The sequence below is a fragment of the Zalophus californianus genome, chromosome 10 (genome assembly GCF_009762305.2).
Source record: "Zalophus californianus isolate mZalCal1 chromosome 10, mZalCal1.pri.v2, whole genome shotgun sequence".
Classification (NCBI taxonomy): domain Eukaryota; kingdom Metazoa; phylum Chordata; class Mammalia; order Carnivora; family Otariidae; genus Zalophus; species Zalophus californianus.
The window spans coordinates 78,236,076-78,256,743 of record NC_045604.1 but is presented as its reverse complement, the minus strand read 5'-3'; the positions used below and the strand labels follow the sequence as shown (position 1 = coordinate 78,256,743).

General features: G+C 49.3%; 1 protein-coding gene across 13 annotated transcripts in view; it reads right to left on the bottom strand.

The window, feature by feature from the left end:
* Window positions 1-20,668, bottom strand: part of CLEC16A (C-type lectin domain containing 16A) — a 200,952-nt gene that overhangs the window by 110,988 nt on the left and 69,296 nt on the right. For all 13 annotated transcript variants that reach the window (XR_003522964.2, XR_003522965.2, XM_027610767.2 and 10 more), the window contains 4 exons: window positions 8,744-8,866; window positions 5,404-5,513; window positions 4,606-4,650; window positions 2,194-2,244 (listed from right to left, as the gene is read on the bottom strand). Coding sequence is in view for 11 of the 13 variants with exons in the window: in XM_027610767.2 (XP_027466568.1) it covers window positions 2,194-2,244; window positions 4,606-4,650; window positions 5,404-5,513; window positions 8,744-8,866 (329 nt within the window). In the remaining 2 variants the exon portion in view is untranslated. The remainder of the gene's footprint in view (window positions 1-2,193; window positions 2,245-4,605; window positions 4,651-5,403; window positions 5,514-8,743; window positions 8,867-20,668) is intronic.

The window sequence follows — 20,668 nt, the reverse complement described above, 5'->3', positions numbered from 1 at the left end:
GCCCTTGGCATCGCCTTCCAGCCTGCCTGCCGTTCCCCAGCAGCCCCCCTCTGCTCTGCCCCACCTCCCTCCACCACCTTCCCAGTGAGCAGTGCCGACGGCTTCTGTTGCACCCTCATTACACCTCTGCGCTAAATAGGTGATAAGAGAAGTGAACAAGGGTCCAACATGAAGGCATGGCTTCAGTGCAGGGGTCTCCATGAGCACCCAAAGGCCTATCTCTACTTCATTGAGCTCAGCGGCTGCTTTCCTCGAGTCCGACCGTAGGAATGACTTTCAGGTATGGGGGCTGGGGATATGCCCCCTTTCTATTTCTCTAGAGGGCCAGGCCCTGTGCAGACCACACAGTAAACATGGGACAAGACACACAAACATAGCCCCAGAAGCTCCCCATGGCAGGAGGGAGAGGAAGCAGATATTCCTTGTGCACACACCCCACAGGAGGCGCCTCTTAGGTACTTCAGACCCAGGCGTGTGGTTTGGGCCCCATCTTACAGATGGAAAAAATGAAAGTGCAGAATGTAAGCAACCCACTGAAGGTCACGCAGTTAGTAAGTAACAACAGCAGAGGGGTGCCTGGGTGGCTCAGTTGGTTAAGTATAACACTCTTGGTTTTGGCTCAGATCATGATCTCAGGGTTGTGGGATCCAGCCCTGCGTCAAGCTCAGCGGGGAGTCTGCTTGAGACTCCGTCCCTCTCCCTCGGCCCCTCCCTCTCTGCTTCTCCCCCTGCTCACACACGCACCATGTGGTCTCTCTCTCTAATAAATAAATAAATAAAATCTTAAAAAAAAAAAAGGCAGAAACTGAGCAGGGGTTTAGGAGCCTGAGCTTTTCTATATCATCAAGCAACATATGAGCCTTACATTTCCAACAGGAAACCAAACTGTGGAGAATTACATTGCAGAAGGGGACATCACAGGGGCAAGATGAAATGGTGGCTAACCCCCAAATCCACTCCACTCTAACTACCAGTCCAAAGAGTAGAAGACTGAAGACACCCTTCCAGGGGCTGGGGGAATAATGGGGAGCAGTGGCCATCGCTGGGTGTGAGGCACACCCGAGCAGCCTATACCTCACCAGAGGAGGCCTTGGGCGCTACTGGGATATTTCTGGAGATGATCTATGCCAATTTACAATTTTCCCTGGAATAGGCTCTGCAGAGGCCTTAGAAGTGCCAAGGGCGAGGATGTGGTAAGGGCACAGCAGTCCATACCCGATGAGATGGGCTTGGGAGCCAGGAGACACTTAGAGCAAGCTGCTTTTGACTTTGTGACAGTTTAGACACTTAGGTTTACTATAAACTTCTGGAATCATTTCACTCTTTTTTTTTTTTTTTTTAAAGATTTTACCTATTTATTCATGAGACACAGAGAGACAGAGAGGAAGAGGGAGAAGCAGGCTCCCTGCAGAGCAGGGAGCCTGATGCAGGACTCAATCCCAGGACCCTGGGATCATGAACTAAGCCGAAGGTAGACCCTTAACCAACTGAGCCACCTAGGCGCCCTCACTCTTTGATGAGCAATGTCCATGAAAAGGACATTTATCATCTATTTACTGAGTGCCAACTAAGGGTCAGACGATAGGGATGCATAGAAATGAACAAAACAGAGAAAGCCGCAAATCTTCTAACCCGATCTTTTCCCATGACTATGCCTGATGGACAGAGGGAAACAGGGCAGACTCTGGGCCAGTGCTGTGGATTCAAGGATAAGCAACATGCTGGAACATTCCGGTGGCACAGCAAAGAAGGGCAGGGCACTGGAGGCAAACTGCTGTGCTTTGGAATCCTGGCTCTGCACCTCCCTGGCTGGACAGGCATGGGGCCTCACTCGACCTCTTATCCTCGCCTCCTGATCGGGGTGATAGGAGTCTATGCTAGCAGCCCCTCCCATCAGGGTGACAGGGGCAGTAAAAGGATGAACACGTACAACGTGCTCTACACTCCTGACACGGCACGAGTCCTCAAATATTATTCGTGTCAAAGTGAACCTCTCCGGCCCATCTATGGCACAGCCCACAGAGGGGAAGTGTGGGTCATCTGAAATTTCACCAGCGGCGGGGATCAAAAGGCACCATTTCCAATTCACTTCCCCACCAATCTCAGTCGAAAAGGCCCCAGTTAGACAGCTTTCTCTCAGTTTCACCAGACAAGCCGTGCAAGCAACCAAGTGCATCCTGGCCCCTCACTTACTGTCATGCTCCTGTACTCATCTTCAAACATGTCCAAGAAAATTTCTTCTCCCTAAAAAGAGGAAGGGAGAGAGATTATGCATATTTTTTCCATAAACACCAAATTATTATAAACTCCAGTTCATGGCTGTTGGGGCCATCTGGTTCTCATCAGTGAGTTCTCGTAAATCACCAGGAAGTAAGACACACACGTGAACACGAACACACACGCTCAAACGAAAGCCCAAATATCATATTGCACCTCTCAACGTTTCTCTTTTTTTTTTTTTTTTAAAGCATGTAGAGTTAGATTCCTTCTGTCAAGGCAGCTAATTAAGACGACAACAAAAATAACACCATTTATAATTAAACTATAAAAGTGGGTGAAATTGCAAGTGTTTCACATCATCTATGTGTTGAGAAGGGTTGGAGAAACGGGAAGCCTGGTTCAGGTGCCATGTTAATCTATGAGGCTCCACGCCTCAGAAAGGAAGCGTATAATTAAGCATACTTAACACTAAAATTACAGAGCTTGTTCCAGTCATTTCTGAGGCACACCTGTGAGGCTCTGCAGTTCTGCAGGGCTGCAGTGGGTAAGACTCTGGCTCTGAGACACGCACACCAGGGGCCCAATCCCAGCTTTACCTCTCAGAGCCTCTCTCTGGTTCACTGCAAGACTGGAATGACAGTCCACGTCTATGCGGGTCACTGCGAGGATGACAGGAGTTAACCCGAGTAAAGTGCTGACCACAGAGCCTACCACTCAGTTGGGGCTGGTAAATGCTAGCACTCATGGTCATTATAGTCAGCCCCGGATGGAGCACAGGTAGGAAGAGGAGTGGAGATTCAGCTGAATGCATCATGACTATTCAAACTGTCCTCTCTCCTAAGTCCTGAATCTCTCTCTCTCTCTCTCTCTCTCTCTCTCCCCCTCTCTCTCTCACACACACACACACACACACACACACACACGGTCAGGATGGGAAAAGGAGCAAATCCTTTATATATTTTTCCAGTTGAAACTTCAATATTCTTGCATGGCATAAGAATCACGTAAGAACCACAAAAATCACAATCCTGAGAACATCCAAAAGCTTCTGAGATATTATACTTAGGGAATAACACTTATAGGACAAATGAACAATCTGGGTAGGGAGAAGGGAGCTACAATTCAAATATAGCTCTCTTTTGGCTAAAGATAAACCCTCTGGGAAAATGCCTACCTATGTATCTCTGTCTTTCTGACTCTGCAAAGCAAAGGCTTTCTAGGGGGGGAAACAAACGAAGAGCAGTTATCCTGGAAAGAGACCCAAAGATGACTAATGCAGCTGTGAGGCTCCCATTCTCTTCTGGGCTTTGCTGAGGACTTGTATCCTCGCTCAGAGGCCAAGCCCCTCGGGATGGTTTATAGGAACCTAGGATCTCCTCCCCAATGCGTGGGGGCCCACAGTGGTCCACCCTTATCTGGGCACGTCCACCATGTTACAGCTACATGGGGTCATCTGCGCCTGGAGAGGCGGATTTCCAGATTATAAGACCTCGTTTTCTCTCAACAAACACTGACAATAACAGACAGTGGCTTAAAAAGCTTCCTGCAAAGAAAAGGGATCTGCTGCATATGTGCCTATGATTCACGGCAGTTTGTGGAGACTACAGATAATGAAAGCAGTTGAACAACAAGAAGACGGCAGTGCCAACACCTTTCCTCCTCCAGAGAGGTTCTCTGGATCAGCCAAATGACCAGGGGAAACCCCGGCTAAGTGGACCTGGAGAGACCCGACGTGGAGGTCAAAAACTCGGGGAGCCACAGGGCCAGTGTGAATGTGCATTAATCCATCTCCTGCTGACAGATGATGTGCTTCCCTAAGAATATATCATGCTTTAGATATAGAGCAAAACGAAACCATCACAGTGAGATATTTCAAAACTAACCATCTGGAATCTGAAGAGGACCTCTACAAATTCCTTGGTGACTCAGAGTCCTCGTGGCCCTTTACAAAATCTCACTAAACTTAATGATAAAGGATTAGAAGCCTGTATGAGGTCTCTTGGCATACATGTCTGTAAATGACACACATGCGTGGAATTCATAAGTAATTCAAAAGTTATTTTATATGGAAAACATACATACCTCATGCATATATTAATTTACATACGTAACTTAGTCCCGTGCATGCATGTAATTCACATTTATATGTAGATTCATTAGTAAACAAATTCACATATCATTGATAAACTGTCACAGACTAGGGGTCCTCAGAAGGGGTACCACTAAGAAGAGCGCACGGCCCGCTGCTCGGGGGCTTGACATGGCGTGTGCTTAGTACAAGAAGTCACCACGGACTTGTGTTCGGTACATGCGCATGCCTAGATACTACAATCTTGTGTCTGTGACGCACAGCACACTGCCTTCCCCTGCACTCTGGCCACTTACCTTATAAAAGTGCCGCACTAGGTGAACGCTTTCTTCTCTCGCGCCCTGTTGAGAGAGGGAAGGCGGAAAGGAGGCCGGTGAGTTGGGTAAGTTACCGGTTCCAAAATCTGAGTGCATATCAAGCAGATGAGAGGCTGGGCTCATATCCCTAAACCAATAGAGTGGTTTGTAATAGGGAGGGAAGGGGGGAGGGTGGGAGGGCTAGCTTAAAACAAAAATGGGCAAAAGAGAGGGGATTCTGGAAAGCTGTTAGCATACAGTTAGGTGGGGGAAGCGGGTTACAAAACATGGCCATGGTGACTCTTATAAACGTGTCAGTGTGTGGGTATCTGGAAAGACACACGCCAAAGTGTCAACTATAGCTGTTCCTTTTTACCTTTGTACTTTCTAAATTTTCTCAAAAAAAAAGAAAAGTAAGGGGGAAAACAATAAAAACTAAAAAACAATGAATATAGATATTAGCACTATAAAAACACAAAAAGCATGCATGTGTTTGGATATGTGTAACATTTTTCTAATACCTAAAGGAAAATATTAAAATTCCGATTGACAAATACAGGGCCAACAGCTGTCACAGAAATTACTGAAATTCACTAATTAAGAGGGCTCACCGAGCCTGTCTCAGAGGAAGGGTAATTCCACCAGAACAAGGGGGTTGCAGTGGGGGATCAGGGCTATTAGGCCCTGCTTCACGCCGGTGCTGCGGACCCCAGGACCGGGGCTCCCATCTGGATCCAGCAGTTTCCTTCCCACGCACGGCCTCCCGCGGAACCCAGGCGGTGGGAGGGGGGCCCTCACCTCCAGGCAGGCCAGGTGCACGTCCTTTATGATGCAGCCTGTGCTGGTCACCACTTGCTGCTTTAGGAGCAGGCAGCTCAGCTCCAGCGTCGCCAACCGGATCTTCCCATCTGCAGGGGAAAGCAGGGTCAGCCTCGCACAGCCTGGCGGGAAGGCCTTAGACACAGTTTCTTCCCTTGCCCACTTTGAGGTTAACAGGTCAGCTGACGGCCCTTGACATCCAGTGGGGACACAGAGGGAACTCACATGCCAACCCCTTCCCAATTACAATAGAATGTTCCATCCAAAACGCCCACACCAAATACTCACCTGCACTCCCTTTATCACTGGAAAGGAGGCAGGAAAAAGATTATTACTAATTATTCCTGAAGGTGGGGAAAGTGGCCATCTATGGTTGCTTTCCTTGGCTGGGTTCCCTCCCCTCTTCAGGAACAAGCACCACTCTTTCCTTTGGAGAATCACCAACCCCACTCTTGGGTCTCTAATTTGGGTGGGGCCAGTCCCTTTGCTCCGTCCCAGGGAGGGGCACATCACCCAGGCTGGTCAGGGTGCTCTATTCCTCCGGTCACAGTGACTGGGGAGGGGACAGGCAAGGGGGGCCGGTCAGAGCCAGTAAGGCTCAATTCCACAACATGCTGGGACCACTGAGCAAAGAAGGTCTCCTTGTGCTGGGCTGAGGGCAGGACAGGAACAGTGCCGGGGCCCTGACGGGGCCTGAGCAGCACAAGCCTTATAATCCACACTGGCCACCTCTGCACCCTTGCCTGAGTTTTCCATCTTGCGTCCAAGTCCACCCTTCCCATCAGACTGCCCAGAGTATGTCTCCTACAGCAAGGTCCGAACCCCGGAAGGGAAAGGGATGGCTGGAGCTGCAGCTGGTAGTTATCCTGCTAACACACAAAGTGGAAGAGTCCAAAAATAGTCCTGAAAACATTCTTTGAGTTTCTGTATCCAGCGGTGCCTGAAGCCAGGCTCCAAAAGACTTCAAGTTACACAAGCCAGTAGTTTGTTCATATTGTTTCAGCCTGTCTGAGTCGGGTTTCTGTCGACGGCAACCTACCTGCTACACTACCGTGAGCCAGGCATGGTGCTGGGCATATTACAGACCCTCCCTCCAGGAGTCTCTGCAAAAAACCACTGCGGTGGGTGCTCTAAAGACTGAGGTTCGGGAAAGTGAACTGACTTGTCCAAAGTCTCACCCTGGGACTCCAGGTGCTCTGAATGCCAAGACCCACGTCGGGCACTGCTCCTAGAAGCATCTGTGGTCGCCTGACAGGAGGACAACCTGCTCTTAGGCAAACTGCTCACTGGGTTTTTAAGCACCTTTCTGGGGAGATGTCTCAATGTAAGGAGGGGCGAGGAGAGGAAGAAGTCTCCAGGCCACAGCCCTGAGGCCCTGGAAACCCCAGACATCAGGACCAGCTACTGGGAAAAACTCAAGGTAGATGTACCACCACACGCGTCCCTGCCCACCCCCCCTTCCTGCTTCACCCATCTGGTGGGGAACGGGGGAAGAGGGAAGCATTCACTGGGAAAGGCTGCTTGGTCTCAGCTCCGTGGCTCTGTCTCGCTCTCTAGCCCCATCAGCCCAGCACGAACATGGCTTCTGTACGGCCACCCTGCTGGCCGCGCCCACCCGCCTCCCACCTCCAGCTCTCTAGGGCACGGTCTCACTCTTGCCTGCCCCTCCACAGAACCCCACTGGCCCAGCCACTGCCCCCCTGCTGCTGCCTCCAGGGAAGGGGAGTGTGATCTTCCAACCAGACCCTCCTTCCTTTGCAAGCTCCTGCCAGGTGCTAGACTTCCTCCCACTGGCCCCCTCAAGGGGCTGGCTGTCCTTCCCCGCCCTGGAGGCTCCTCTCTAACATCCGGGCCACATCCTACCTTCCCTGACCACCGAGCCACATCTGCTCAGATAGCTCCCGCCAACTGCCCCCTCAGCCACCATCCTCAGGGATGAACTCTGCTCCCTGTGCTAGACCTCTCAGTAGAAAACTGACCCCACTGAGCGCCCTTGGTCCTGAGCCACACCTGTCTCTCTTGCTGCCCCTCGTCCATGTGGGACCTGGCTCAGGGTGCCATGCTGGCTCCTGCTCTGTCACCTCGAGACACTTGTAGTGGCCCAGGGCTTGGTCCCAACATACCTCTTCTCTCCTGGGGCTTTAGAGATCACCCACATGTCTGTGAGTGAGTCCCACAATGTCAGCTCTGGTCCTGACCCCCATGAGCTCTAGATTCTATCTCCACATGGAAGCCCAGACCCCTGGGACTTCAAAGACCCCCAGCTGTGGCTCCTGGAAGGCAGGAGCTACATCTGTCCTGCACCTCCTGTACCCTCGTCATTTGCACACAGCAGCTGGCACTCGATAAACATTTGTCCATGGGCCCCATTCCCCAAGCCTCTGTACTCTCTCCCCAAAGTCCCACTGGGCTTCTGGCCGCCTGGCAGAGCCCACGCCCTGTGACCTCTGAAGTCCTGGCCTACGATCACAACCCCCACCCCTGTCCTTCTCCTGAGCCTGACCTGGGCTCATCCCCACACTGTTCCTACTGTACAGCTCAGGGGTTCTCTCTCAACCAGGCCGCGTCTCCGTCAGGCCCATTTCTGTGCTCTCACTCACACCCTGATGGCCTCTCTCTCGCTGCCTCTACAGAGAACTGGCCTTGCCATCAGGGTTTCTCAAGCTCAGCCCTGCCGATGTTTTGGGTCAGATGATCCTCTGTCATTGGAGGCCATCCTGTGCACTAAGGATGTTCAGCAGCATCCCTGGCCCCTAGATGCCAACAGCACCCCTCCTCAAGCTGTGACAACCAAAAATGTCTCTGGACATTGCCAAATGTCCCCCAGGGGGGCAAAGTTGATCCCACTTAAGAACCACTGTACTAGATCATTCCACCTGCTGTTTCTAGCCCTTGCCATGGTGGCAGATCCTCAGCCAAAACCTCAGAACTGGGCTGATAAGTGCCAGACACTGGGCATGTCTTGTAGTCTCAAGAGCCCCTGATGCGGAACCTTCCAGCCTTCCCTCAACGTGCATTCTCAGCCTGGTTCACACTCAGACGGGGCCTTGTCCTTGGCAAAAGAATGGTTGGGTGTGGAAGGAGAGGAAAGACAGGGTCCAGCACAAACGCCACAGGGGAGGAAGGAGGAGACCCCCAGGTGAAGACGCGGCTGGACAGGACGGGACGGGGGGCCCAGGTACGCACGGCCCAGGGAGTGCCTGCCACCAGCCTGCATTCCCAGAAGGGCCAGGTCTAGAACCCAGGACTCCTGGTGCACGGCCCAGGGGCCTGGGCCCTCTACCTCCGCTGCCCCTGTGAGCAGCCACACCCCAGGCACCTGGCTGGGCCGCGTTGTTCATGATCCTGATGAGTCTCTCGGCCAGGAGATGGTTGTAGGTGGTCTTCTCGGCCGCACCAGGCACTGGGAGCTGGATTTGCTCGAGTTTCTCAGGATCCATGCCTGGAACACAGAAAGGGGCAGGCTATCGGTGGAGTCACTCATCCGGGAAGGCGCCTCAGCACGGGGCCGCCCCACCCTCGGCAGCCGTGGTCTATCTCCGTGATTTCTGCCATGGCTGGCACTGCCTGACCCCTCACCTACTGCAGAGTCCTCTGTGAATGGAACTTAAATCCACATATTAAAACATTTTCTATCACCGTTTGTAAAGGGGAAATCAGCATTGCCGCAACATGGACAGTCACTGTGCAAAAGAAAAAGACAATGTTTTTACATTTTAGCCAAAGACCTGACTGACTAGCTACTACTCATCATGGTCCGAGACCTACTCTCTTTGTTAAAAAGGGGGGATTGGCAGGTACTTAAGAGGTGAGGAAGACATACCAGCCCCAAACGGTGACAAGCTCCTGGACATAATTGGGGGGCTCAGAACAGGGACGGAAAAGGAGTAGGTTCTGTATGGCGTGCTGCTGTGCCGTCCCACGCCAGGTCTGCATGCCACCAGAGGCCACCCCTGGATCAGACACATTCCACGGTGGGGGAAATGCAGACCGAGAGGAACGGACCAGATGGAAAGGAAATTACAGTCATGCCCAAGAGTTGCACCTCAAGCTCTTGGCGGCCAACTCAAGGAGCCGGGCCCACCACTTGAATGCACAGGCAGGGGCCAGCGCTGCACTGGGCAAGGGGCGGTGTTGGCATAGAGACATCAGGCTACATCCTACAACAGAGAGGTGCAAATACAGAGATGCCAATAGTGCGGGTCTCTCTTGAAGAGGCAAAGGAATCGTTTTTCTGCCAAGAAACACGAACAGCATTTCAAAGACAAAAGAAAAGACAGGGGACGGGCGGCTGGGCAGAGAGAACGGGAGCGCACACAAGTCCAACTGTGACCTCAGGGTCATCTCCCCTAAAGCAGAACCTGGGGGCCGGGGCGGCAGGAGGACCTGTGCAGACTACTTCAGCAGGCCAGGTGTGCGGTGAGGGTTGCCCCAAATCCTTATCTCTCTTCTAATGTGGCTCTGGAAAAATACACTCACAGAAACAAACATTTCACTTGATCCAAGGTTGGAAAGCTGAATGGATTGTTTGTGCTGAAAGCACGTCTTTTCCTGTTATTCTACAAAAGGGGGGAAGGTGGCACTTCTCGGAACTCTTGAAATACGGCCCCTTGAGTACTAGATGACGCTTCATTTAGAACCTTGACAAAACAGAGGAGGATAGCATTGAAGAGCTGACTGTCTGCTTCCTAAGTGACTCCTACACACACACATTGACGTAATAAACCATAACAATATATCTTGCTTTATTGAATTCCTTCCAGCTCCAAACCAAAGGCTGAGCCATGCCAAGGAGATGACACGGGTGAGGGACGGCCTGAGGGCTCGAGCTGGGTAGTTTTCACGAGCGCACCTCCCTAACGTGGCTTCATCAAAAAATCTGATTGCAGCGAAAATTTAATTTGTGGATTCTATATCCCATCTTGATGCTCCATGTCCAGCTCTGAAGCGCCCTGGTTTATTGAATGGCAAGAAGAATACCAACTGAATCTTTTTGGCGGCTGTTTTTTTTTCCCCCAGAAATGTCAACACCACCCCCACATCTCTCTGTCCTCCCATTTCTGGCCCTTTGGGAACTGTCAGTCAGTGGTTCTGGGGAAAAATGCTCCCTGGTTGGACCATCTCTCATCCCCCCTCAACGAGGCCAGCAGAGGGGCCCAGCTGTTGGCTCCCTCAGGAATATGGCGGTGGTCAGCAGAACCGGGACAGACCGAGACTTGAACCGGGTCTTGAATTTCCACATTTTGTCTCTTTCCTATGACTGCCCCCACTCCCTGAGAATTTGTCAAAAATGAGAAAATCTGTGGCAAAATCTTCTCTCAACAGGAAGAAAAACACTCCAAGGTTATCCTGACCTCCCTCAACTAGTGGATCCACTCTCTGTGAAGAGGGGGACCCCGAGGGACAGAGACACTTCCTTCAAGAACTTCACAGGACCAGATTCCAGTGCAACCTCCTCCTCTAGCTGGAAATTCGGGCCCAGAGATGTTAAGTCACGTCTCCAAGGTAACAGAGCAAGTTGGCAGCATTGTCAGAATAGGAGGATCCCAAAGGTGGACAAGATCCAGCTAACTTCCAAACACTACGCTGTTTGGGGGCCGACTCAGGGACAAGCTGCTCAGGTAGGAGTCTAAGGACGAGCGAGAATTTGCCTCGAGCTGCACAAGGAGCTCCTGCATGGAGTGTGGTAAAACTTCGGGAGGGCGGGGGATGGAGGGGCCCTGGAGGGAAGCGATGAAGCAGACATTGGGGTAAAGGGTCAGGCGAGGCTTACCTGCCAAGATCCCCAGAGGGCAGCTAACGGGAGCTGACATGATCTGGTTGTGCTCATGCCTACTCTGGAGTGGTCTCCATTGCCCCCCAACCACTCAAGGTGATCTCTCTCCTCAAGGCACTCTCCCCCAAACAGACTTGGTGTTACAATGCATTCTGTGTGAAGTGGATTTTACCACCAGCCACTGGGGAGACAGAGAACAGGGTCGACGCCATACAACACATGGAAAAACTTTGTAAAAACAAACAAACAAAAACCCTTTGAGCATCTCTGTTCTTTCCCCAAAGTTTCTCCTGGACCAGGTGCCTCAGTTCCTCCCCCTCTCTCTTTTTTTCTCCCACCACAGCCTCTAAAAGCCCCTGTTACTCTGAATGATCCCATCCCTGCCCTTGGCTTTCAAGGCCTGTGCAGTCATTCAAAAGCTCCAGACGTTCTTCTGGGTCCAAACAAATTAGTGGCTGAGAGTTGTTAATGAACACGGTCAATGTCACAATATGACAAGAATATGCATGTGAACAGGGAAATGGCACACATGTGGGGACACACACACACACACACACACACACACACACACACACACACACACACACACACACACACACACACACACACACACACACACACACACCAGGTTTTTAGGCACTGAAAGGCAGATTTTGTCGCAAGCCTGATTGAGTTTCTCTGCTAGCCATTTCCGTCTGACTGAAATAAACACTGTGGATAATATATTGTCCTATTTGCTTCAACCCTTAAGTACTGAGCAACAGAGAAATTCCAAAGAAACCCAGATGTACTTCACATGGCCTGGGAAGACGCACTAGCACGTTCAGACTTCCAGCAGACCACATGCTTCCTCGTTCCCTTCTTGCTGGGGTCAGGTCCTGCTCTGTCAAAATGTCTCAGAAAGGGTCTCCCTCTGCATCGCTTCCACCCAGTGATCACAGGGTTCGGGGGAAGGCGGTAGGGGGGGCACTCCCAACGAATTCAAAGAGTCCAAAATAGAAGGGAAGGGTGCGGCTCCATGATGTCAGGAATCAGTTCCTAAGCTTCCCTTCTAAGTTCTGACTTCTGGGTTAGGCCTCCTTAGCAGGAGCCGCCACCCAGGAGAGGGGTAGAAGAGACCCAGACCAAAGCTACATAAAAAGATGCAGGCTGACACCCTGGCTAAAGAGGCCACAACAGCACCAGGTAAATGATGGGCAAAAAATGTGTTTTGTTTTGACCATGCGAGATCTCCTTGGCTGTAGTCACATAAGCATTGCCAGCTTTGGAAAACTATAGACCAACTATTTCGAAAGCTAACCAGATGTTGGGCCAATTTCCAACGTACTTCTAGTTCTGATTATGTGTCAGTCGAGATCCAAAATGATGGTTTGCCAGCTCTCTGCACGACGAAAGCCTCCTTTTATCCTATTACCTTTCAACCTTTCCCATACCTCTCATCTGTGTTCCAGTAACTTCTCAGAAAACAAAACAAAACCCAAAAAGCCCGAGATTCCTCTTGGGTAAACAATGATAAATGGATGGGGCAAGAGGGTGGTGGGTGGAGTGGGGGAACCTTTAAGAATACAAAAGCTGCAGAGCTCACCCCCCCCTTGGGCCAGGCCTCTGTAGACTTGACAAAGGAGAGAAGGCTGCATTTGCTATTACAGATACAAACCAGAATTCATTATGGGGCCCAATTGAATCACAACGAGTGCCTTCCTCCAACTGGTCAACCCTTTCCACAGTGGGATATTCATTTCGGTGCAGCATCTAATCTATTATGATTTACTGGAAGGCCTGAGCTAACATTTGGTTTTTATTAACATTGCTTTTATGTTAAAATTGTCTTATGATGAAAAATCTATCGGAAAGAGACCATTTCATTAGGGGCCCTGCTTGGAGGGTAGAGATCTAGGGAAGAGAGGCTGAAGTGCAGCTAATTGCCTGCTGCCTAACCAAAAAGCCAACTGACCAACCACCACCACCACCAAAAGACCCCCACCAAATACAGAACCTGTGCCCACAGGCCAGGACTGGAGCACAAACCAAAAAGCAGCTTCTTGCTAGGCAGTCTCCTTTGGGGTCCCCTGGGCAGCTGGGCCCCAGGTGGCAAACCTGAAGCCTCCAGCTTCCTCTCCAAACCTGCTCCATGGCCCATGCTCGCTGGTTCTGGAAATGACCCCACCAGCACACAGTAGCAGGGTCAGGGATCTGGGCATCATCCAGACTCCTCCCTTGGGGGCCCTCTCCCATCCAAACCAAGCAGGACTCCCCTCCCCCAGCCCTGCTCCTCTCCTTGTCTCCCCATCTTCGAAAATGGCCCCACACCGTTGCCCAAGTGTCCCCTTCACTCTCTTGCCACATCCATCAGCTGATCCTGGCCTTAGGTCCAAAACATATCATAAATCCTTCCAGTTTTCTCCAGCTCTACGGCCAACATGCTGATTCAACCCACATTATCCCTTGCCGGGACTACTGCAACGGCTTCCTACTGGGCCTCCCACTTTCCCTCTTGCAACTCTCTCCCCCATTCCCTTCATCTATTCTCCATCCAGTAGCCAGACTGCTTCTTCAAAAATGTCCATCTGACCATGCCACTCTTTATTTAAAAATACTTCAGGGTTTCCAGGACGCCAGAGAGGCTCAACCAGTTAAGCATCCAACTCCTGATTTCGGCTCAGGTCATGATCTCAGGGTACTGGGATCGAGCCCTGTGTCTGGTTCCACACTCAGTGGGGGTTCTGAGATTCTCTCTCTCCCTCTGCCCTTCCCCCCTGCTCTCTCTCTCTCAAATAAATAATCTTAAAAAAACAAAACAAAACAAAACAAAACAAAATCCTTTAGGGTTTCCCACTGGACTTGGAATAAAATCTAAATTCCTTTTCATGGCCTTCGAGGCCCTCTGAGATCTGGGCCCTACTCAGCGGGTCAGTGCCTCACTTTGCTTGGCCTGCTTTCTGCTCCTCAAACCAGTGAGCTCTTTCCCACCTTATGGCCTCTGCACGTGCCTGGAGCACTCTTGCCCCAGATCTTGGCAAAGTGGAATTCTTCTCACCCTTCAGGCCTCTGCTCTAATGTTCATTCCTCAGGGCAGCGCCCCCGACTGCCCTGGCTAGTCACCCCTACATCCCACCACCAAAGGTTTATTCTTTGTCACCACACGACTGGATTTCTTCTCGTTCATTTGTTCACTTGATAGAGGCTCCTCAGACTTGTTCTAGCACCTATAGCAACACCTCACACACAGTAAGTATACAGCACATACCTACTGAATGATGAGAAAGCCCTTCAGTTTCACCTCCTCAACAATGCCCATACCTGCCCCTATCTCTCCATCCTGCCCGTCTTCTGGCTGAACTGTCGTGAGCCCTTTCCAAGGAATGCAGAGAAGTCAGGTGGGCTCCTGGCTGCACCGACCTTCAGCATCCCCCACGCAGCCCGTAGGATGCAGTTTATGATCACTGCCCACCCACTCCCTGCCTGCTGGCTCCAGCCCTCCCATCTCTTGGAGTACACCCTGCCCACCATCGCCCGCCGCCCACCCGCCTGATGACTGGACAGCAATCCCAGTCTCAGTGGGCCTGGAGTTTGTAGCCCCCAGGCTGAGCACACCGCCTGGCACGCAGCTGGGCCCACATGAATAACTGAGTAACTTCAAGCACAAATTCTTCATGATCGACGCAGTCTTTTGGAACCAAAAGCGATTTCAGACAAAGCAGTCACTTTCAAAAGAAGGTAAACACGGAAGCCACGCAGATTGCACAATGCTTTCCTGCCTGAACAACCTTCAGAGCTCCCGCTGTGTCAGAACACAATCAAAGCTCCTCACCGCCATGGGTCCCCACCATGTGACCCGGCTCGCCTGTCATGCTGCCTTCACCTCCCACCCCTCTCCCCTTGCTCCCTCCACGGCAGCCACACTCGCCTCCCTGAAAATAATGAGTTTGGTTCACCACTGGGTTCTCAATATTAACCACAGTGCCAGGCATCGAATAAATAAGGCTTCCAAAAATCTCTGTTAGAAGGCTGAGTGAGTACTAGCAGGAAATGGAAGAAGGAATTAAACTCCCTCAATTATACATTTCCACTCTTTTAAGAAGAAACCCCCTTAGATCTCGAGGAGGAAAAAAAGGAGGGGGTGGGGAGACCTCAGAAAGAAAGGGAGGCTCGCCCTGTAGGATCTCGGGAGGCTTGTGCTCTGGGGCACAGCCCTGGATGAGGGAGCGCTGCCGTGTGCAAGGACTTCCCTCCCCGGCACCCAGGAAAGCCAGCCACTGTAACAACAAAGAATTCACCCACATGCCCCTTTGGCCCTCTGGAGCCTGGCATCTTCACTCTGAAGACAGCACCTTCCTGGCCGAGGCCCCGAGCACAGGCCACCAGAAAGAGCAGTCCAGCGGCACTGCCACGTGGCTGAGAGATGACCAGTCTGCACACTTCGGCTGAGTGTTGACCGGGTGCCAGGGGCTAATTGGGTACTGCGGGGGGCATCGGGAGAGACATGGTCTCTGCCTTTAGAGACCGGGCAATCCAGAACAGGAGAGAAAACATGGAGAGAAAAAGAGATATAAAAAGTGCCACAGGAACTCCATGGAAATTAAAAATGTCTGCTCTTCAAAGGACATTGTTAGCGAATGAAAAGACAAGCCACAGACTGGGAGGAAATCTTTGCAATACTCAACTGATAAAGGACTTGTATCCAGACAATATAAAAAAATTTTCAAAACTCAACAAAAAGAAAACGAACCATCCACGAAAAAAATGGGCAAAGGATTTGAATACTCAACCAAAGAAGACATGCAGAATATCAAATGAGGCACACAGAAAGTATCATTAGTCATTAGGAAAATGCAAATTAAAATCACAACAGGACACTACTACGTATCTGTTAGAATGGCTAACATTAAAAAGATGGCCATATAAGTACTGGCAAGGACGTGAAGACACCAGAACATTCACAGACTGGTGATGGGATATAAATTATATAGCTGCTTTGGAAAAAAATCTGGCAGTTCTTTCTTCTCTTCTCTTTCTTTCTCTCTCTTTCCTTTTTTTAAAATAAAATAGGCTCCACGCCCAACACGGAACTTGAACTCCTAACCCTGAGATCAACACCTGAGATCAAGAGTCAGATGCTCTACCAACTGAGCCACCCAGGCGCCCCTGGGAGTTTTTCTTAAAAACAAACAAATTTACAGTAATCAGATGATTCAGCCATCATATTCCTTGGTATTTACCCAAGAAAAAAGGAAATATATGTCCATAAAAGACTTGTACATAAATGTTTCTAGTAGCATATGCTTAAGAATGGGAAATAAGCCAAATGCCCATTAACAGATGAATGGATAAACAAAATTGTGGTACATTCACACAGTGGACTGCTATTCAACAGTAAGAAGAAATGAACCACTGATACACAGAACATCATGAATCTCAAAATAATTATGCACACTGAAAAAAAGCTATGCCCCCCCCGCAAAAAAGAGTACATACTGCATGTTTTTATTTACATAAAATTCTAGAAAGGGCAAACTAATCTACAGTGACAAGGAGTAGCCCAGTGTTGCTTGGGGAGAGGGGTGAGAGCAGACAGGGAGGAGGGGTGACAAAGGGGCAGGAGGAAATGTTTGGAGTGATGGATACATACTCTGTCTTGATTGTGGTGATGGTTTCATGGGTGTGTACAAATGCCAAAACTTATCAAAGTGTACACTTTCAATATGTGCAGTTTACTGTAAATCGATTAGATCACAATAAAACTTTTTCAAGCACCATGGCTTTCAGCCAAGATGGATTGGACTTACCCTCCTGATTCAAGCAATTAGAAAACTAGGCAAAATACATCAAACAGTGATTATGACACATTGGACAGGACAATAAGCAGCACGGGGGGGTACCCAGCGAGAGAAGAAATGAAGGCAGTGGGCTCAGGGATTACACCAGTTCACTGTCCGGAAAGAGCATCCAGGTCTTAGCAGAGAGAAACCCCCAACAAAGGCCACGGTCTCTGAGATGAGATGGCAGAGTTTGGAGCTCAGATGGGCAGAGTGACTGGAACTGAGAGGAAGGGAGGACTGGAGAGGAAGGGGCTGTAGAGAGAGGTATAGAGGGGTCCTTTGAGGCGTCAGCTAAGTCCTGCTCTGTGCATGCATGGGAGGGAAGGGAATAATCTCTGGGAATGAAGCAGGTGGAACAATCCCAGGCTCACACAGGCTGAGAAGAGTTCCTGTTCCCAGCAGCCAGCATGGAAGGACCACGCAAACCATGGCCCATCAAGTATAATCCTCAGAAAGGGACCGCCTCAGTAGTGGGGCCAAGTGAGCCTGAGACTAAAGGCTGTTCTGGACCAGCACCAACAAAGCTTGAAAGCCTCGAAAGGATCAAACCGATTCCAAGTAACTTAACCATGACCCAGGACAGAGCCCAAAACCCAAACCAGGAGAAAAATCAATAATAGAAACATAACTAGAAATTACACAGATGATACAAAGGACAAGAATAAATCAAAGGAAGATTATAAAATATTTTAAACTGAATAAAAATAAAACCACATATATCAAAATGTAATGCATGCACCCAAAAGCAATGCTTAGATTTACAGCATTAAACTCTTATCACAAAAGAAGAAAAGTTTTAAAAATCAATGAGTGCTATGGGAAGGGTATGACAGACTGAAAAGGAATAATAGCGCAAGGGAATTTTTTTTTTAAGATTTTGTTTACTTATTTGAGAGAGAGAGAGCACGAGTGCGTGAGCATGGCAGGGGCCGAGGGTGAGGAGAGAAAAACCCAAACAGCCTCCACTCTCAGCACAGAGCCCAACACGGGGCTCAATCTCACGACCCTGAGCTGAAACCAAGAGTTGGACACTTAACCCACTGCACCACCCAGGTACCTCTAGCACAAGGGAAGTTTTGGTTGATGGAACTATAATGTATCCTGATTATGGTGGTGCTGACCAAACCCAGACCTGTGCTAAAATTCATACAACTACACACAAAAAAGTTTAATTTCACTATATGTTAATTAAAAAAAATTATCTTTAAAAAAAAATATCGATCTCAGCTTCCATCTTAAGAAACTACAAAAAGAAGACTAATTTAAATCTGAAATAAGCAGCTGGAGGTAAGAAATAAAGAACAGAAATAAAATAAAAAACAAAAAAAAATACAGAAAAATCATTGAAACCAAAAGACAATTCTTTGAGTATCAGTAAAATATTAAATTGTTAAATCTCTAGCCAAACTGATCAGGAAAAAGCAAAAGAAGACCTAAACAATTGATACCATGAATTAGAAAGGAGACATCACTATAGATCCTACACACATTAAAATGATAATAAAGAAATATAATGAATAAATTTTTGCCAATAAATTTGACAGTTTAGATGTAATGACACATTCCTTGAAAGACATAAGCTATCAAAGCTCACACAAAAAGAAATAGATAAAGCTTCATTAGTCCTATATCTACTGAAGAATCTGAGTAGTTAAAAACTCTCCCTCAAAGAAAACTCTAGGCCCAGATGGATTCACTGGTGAATTCTACCAAATAGTTAAGGAAGAAATAATACCAGTTCTATAAAAACTCCTCCATACAATCCAGGAGTAGAAAATACATCTGAATTTATTCCATAAGGCAAGCATAACTCTGAAAGCAAATAAAAGAAGAGAATTATAAGACCCTAAACTAGTAACACTCTTGGACATAAATGCAAAAATCCTTAACAAAATTTTAAGCAAATCAAATTCAGTAATGTATAAAATGTGCCTGCCACATTAGACAGTACCAACCCAAAGTGAATATTACCTGAAGGGATTAGAAAACACTCCCTGGAGTAGGTGACTTCCGACAGGCAAGCAAAATTTCGACAGGGGGTGACATAGAGGTAGAGAAAATGGCAGGAAGAAACACAAATGAATACAAAAGGTAGAAGACTAGCCAGGAACAGGTAGGCATGTTGGCACTGACTGCAGTGGCTGCCAGGCTTCCAAGGAAGCTCATGTCTTCGGGAATAGTCCCAGACACAGGGCTGAGCCCCCTAGGGCCAAGTCTGTGCTATATGACCCTGACCCCCAGCCATAACTGCATGTTCCAGAGAGAGACACACCACCACCAAGCTGGAACAGTCAGATCTCGTGCCCAAGAATTTGAAACCTGAACAGAGACAGACTCTCAGCCGGGGATCTGCTGGGGCCAAATCATGATCTACCCTGAGGGAAGTCCCCCGAGCTGGTTTGTTCCTGCCCTTCCTTCAGCTTTTGAGCAACTTCTTGGATCCTGGGAGCTGCCCCAGGGGCCTTCCTATAGACTTTCCCTTCTACTTGAGTTAATGAGAAGTAGTTTCTGTTGCTTGTAACCAGAAGAACTTTTTAAAGAGTTCAGTGAGTACCACAACAGCATCCCCAAGTTTATCTCTATGAAAGAGTTCTATCACTAGATAGAAGTTTAAACCCAGAGCCAAGGGTCTCTGAAGGGAAGTCAGAGGAACCAGATCAAGTTGGCAAGGTGGGTGCCATCTGGATACTCAAAATGACAGGCAGATAAGGGTGAGGTTTAAGGGTTACAAGAAGGCACGAAGGCTTTCTGAACAGGGGAGGGACATGGTCAACAGTCTTATGGAGGACCACCTGGCAGTGCTATGGAGGATGGACCATGAGATGGCCAGATGTTTGACCCCTGGGAGGCTGTGATAACAGCCACTGAAATGCCATGACCAGATCTCCCTGCTCTCATGCCCCTGGTTCTCACCTCCAGCATCTAGCTTAGGACTAGGCACCAAGTCACACTCAGTTAAGTTCTGCTGATCAGACAGGCTGAAGAGGGAGAACTGACAAAACCTGATGACTAAATGCTGGGATCAAAGGAGGGAAGGAACTAAAGGTCATGGCAGTTTCAACCTTGGTTGGCAATTTCAAGTGAACCAGAAATGACAGGAAGTGTGCTGAGGTCAGGGTATACTGAAGGGGGATGAGCACAGCGTTTCAAGGTGGTATTGAAACACCTGGGTAGGAGTCTCCAGGATGCAGGATGCATCCAGCAGGAACTCAGATGCAGACAGCACAGAAGTCAGGGGCCAGGGAGTGGTGGGCGATCCTTGGATGGGAGTCGGTCAGTCTTGTGGAGTTCTGTTGCCACCCAGAAACCGAGGGCTACTGTGTGCCACGCACCAAGCCAGGCGCTGGAGGGGATCACAGAAGCCATGGGGGTGAACAAGACTGGTGGAAAATGTCAGCAGGATTCAGAGCCCGCTGGGCTCCTTTTAGAGATCTTAAGCCGGGTCTACAGACTTGCATGTGAGCACCATGACTTAATGTGAGAAGAGCCATCACGGTGCATCCTAGCCACAGTGGGAAAAGCCTGGAAAGAGTTTCAGTGCCATTCAATAAGGGGATGATGGCAGAATAAATGATGCACAGACAAAGGATTAAAAAGAAAAGGCAGGGGAGCCTGGGCGGCTTAGCTGGTTAAGCATCTGACTCTTGAT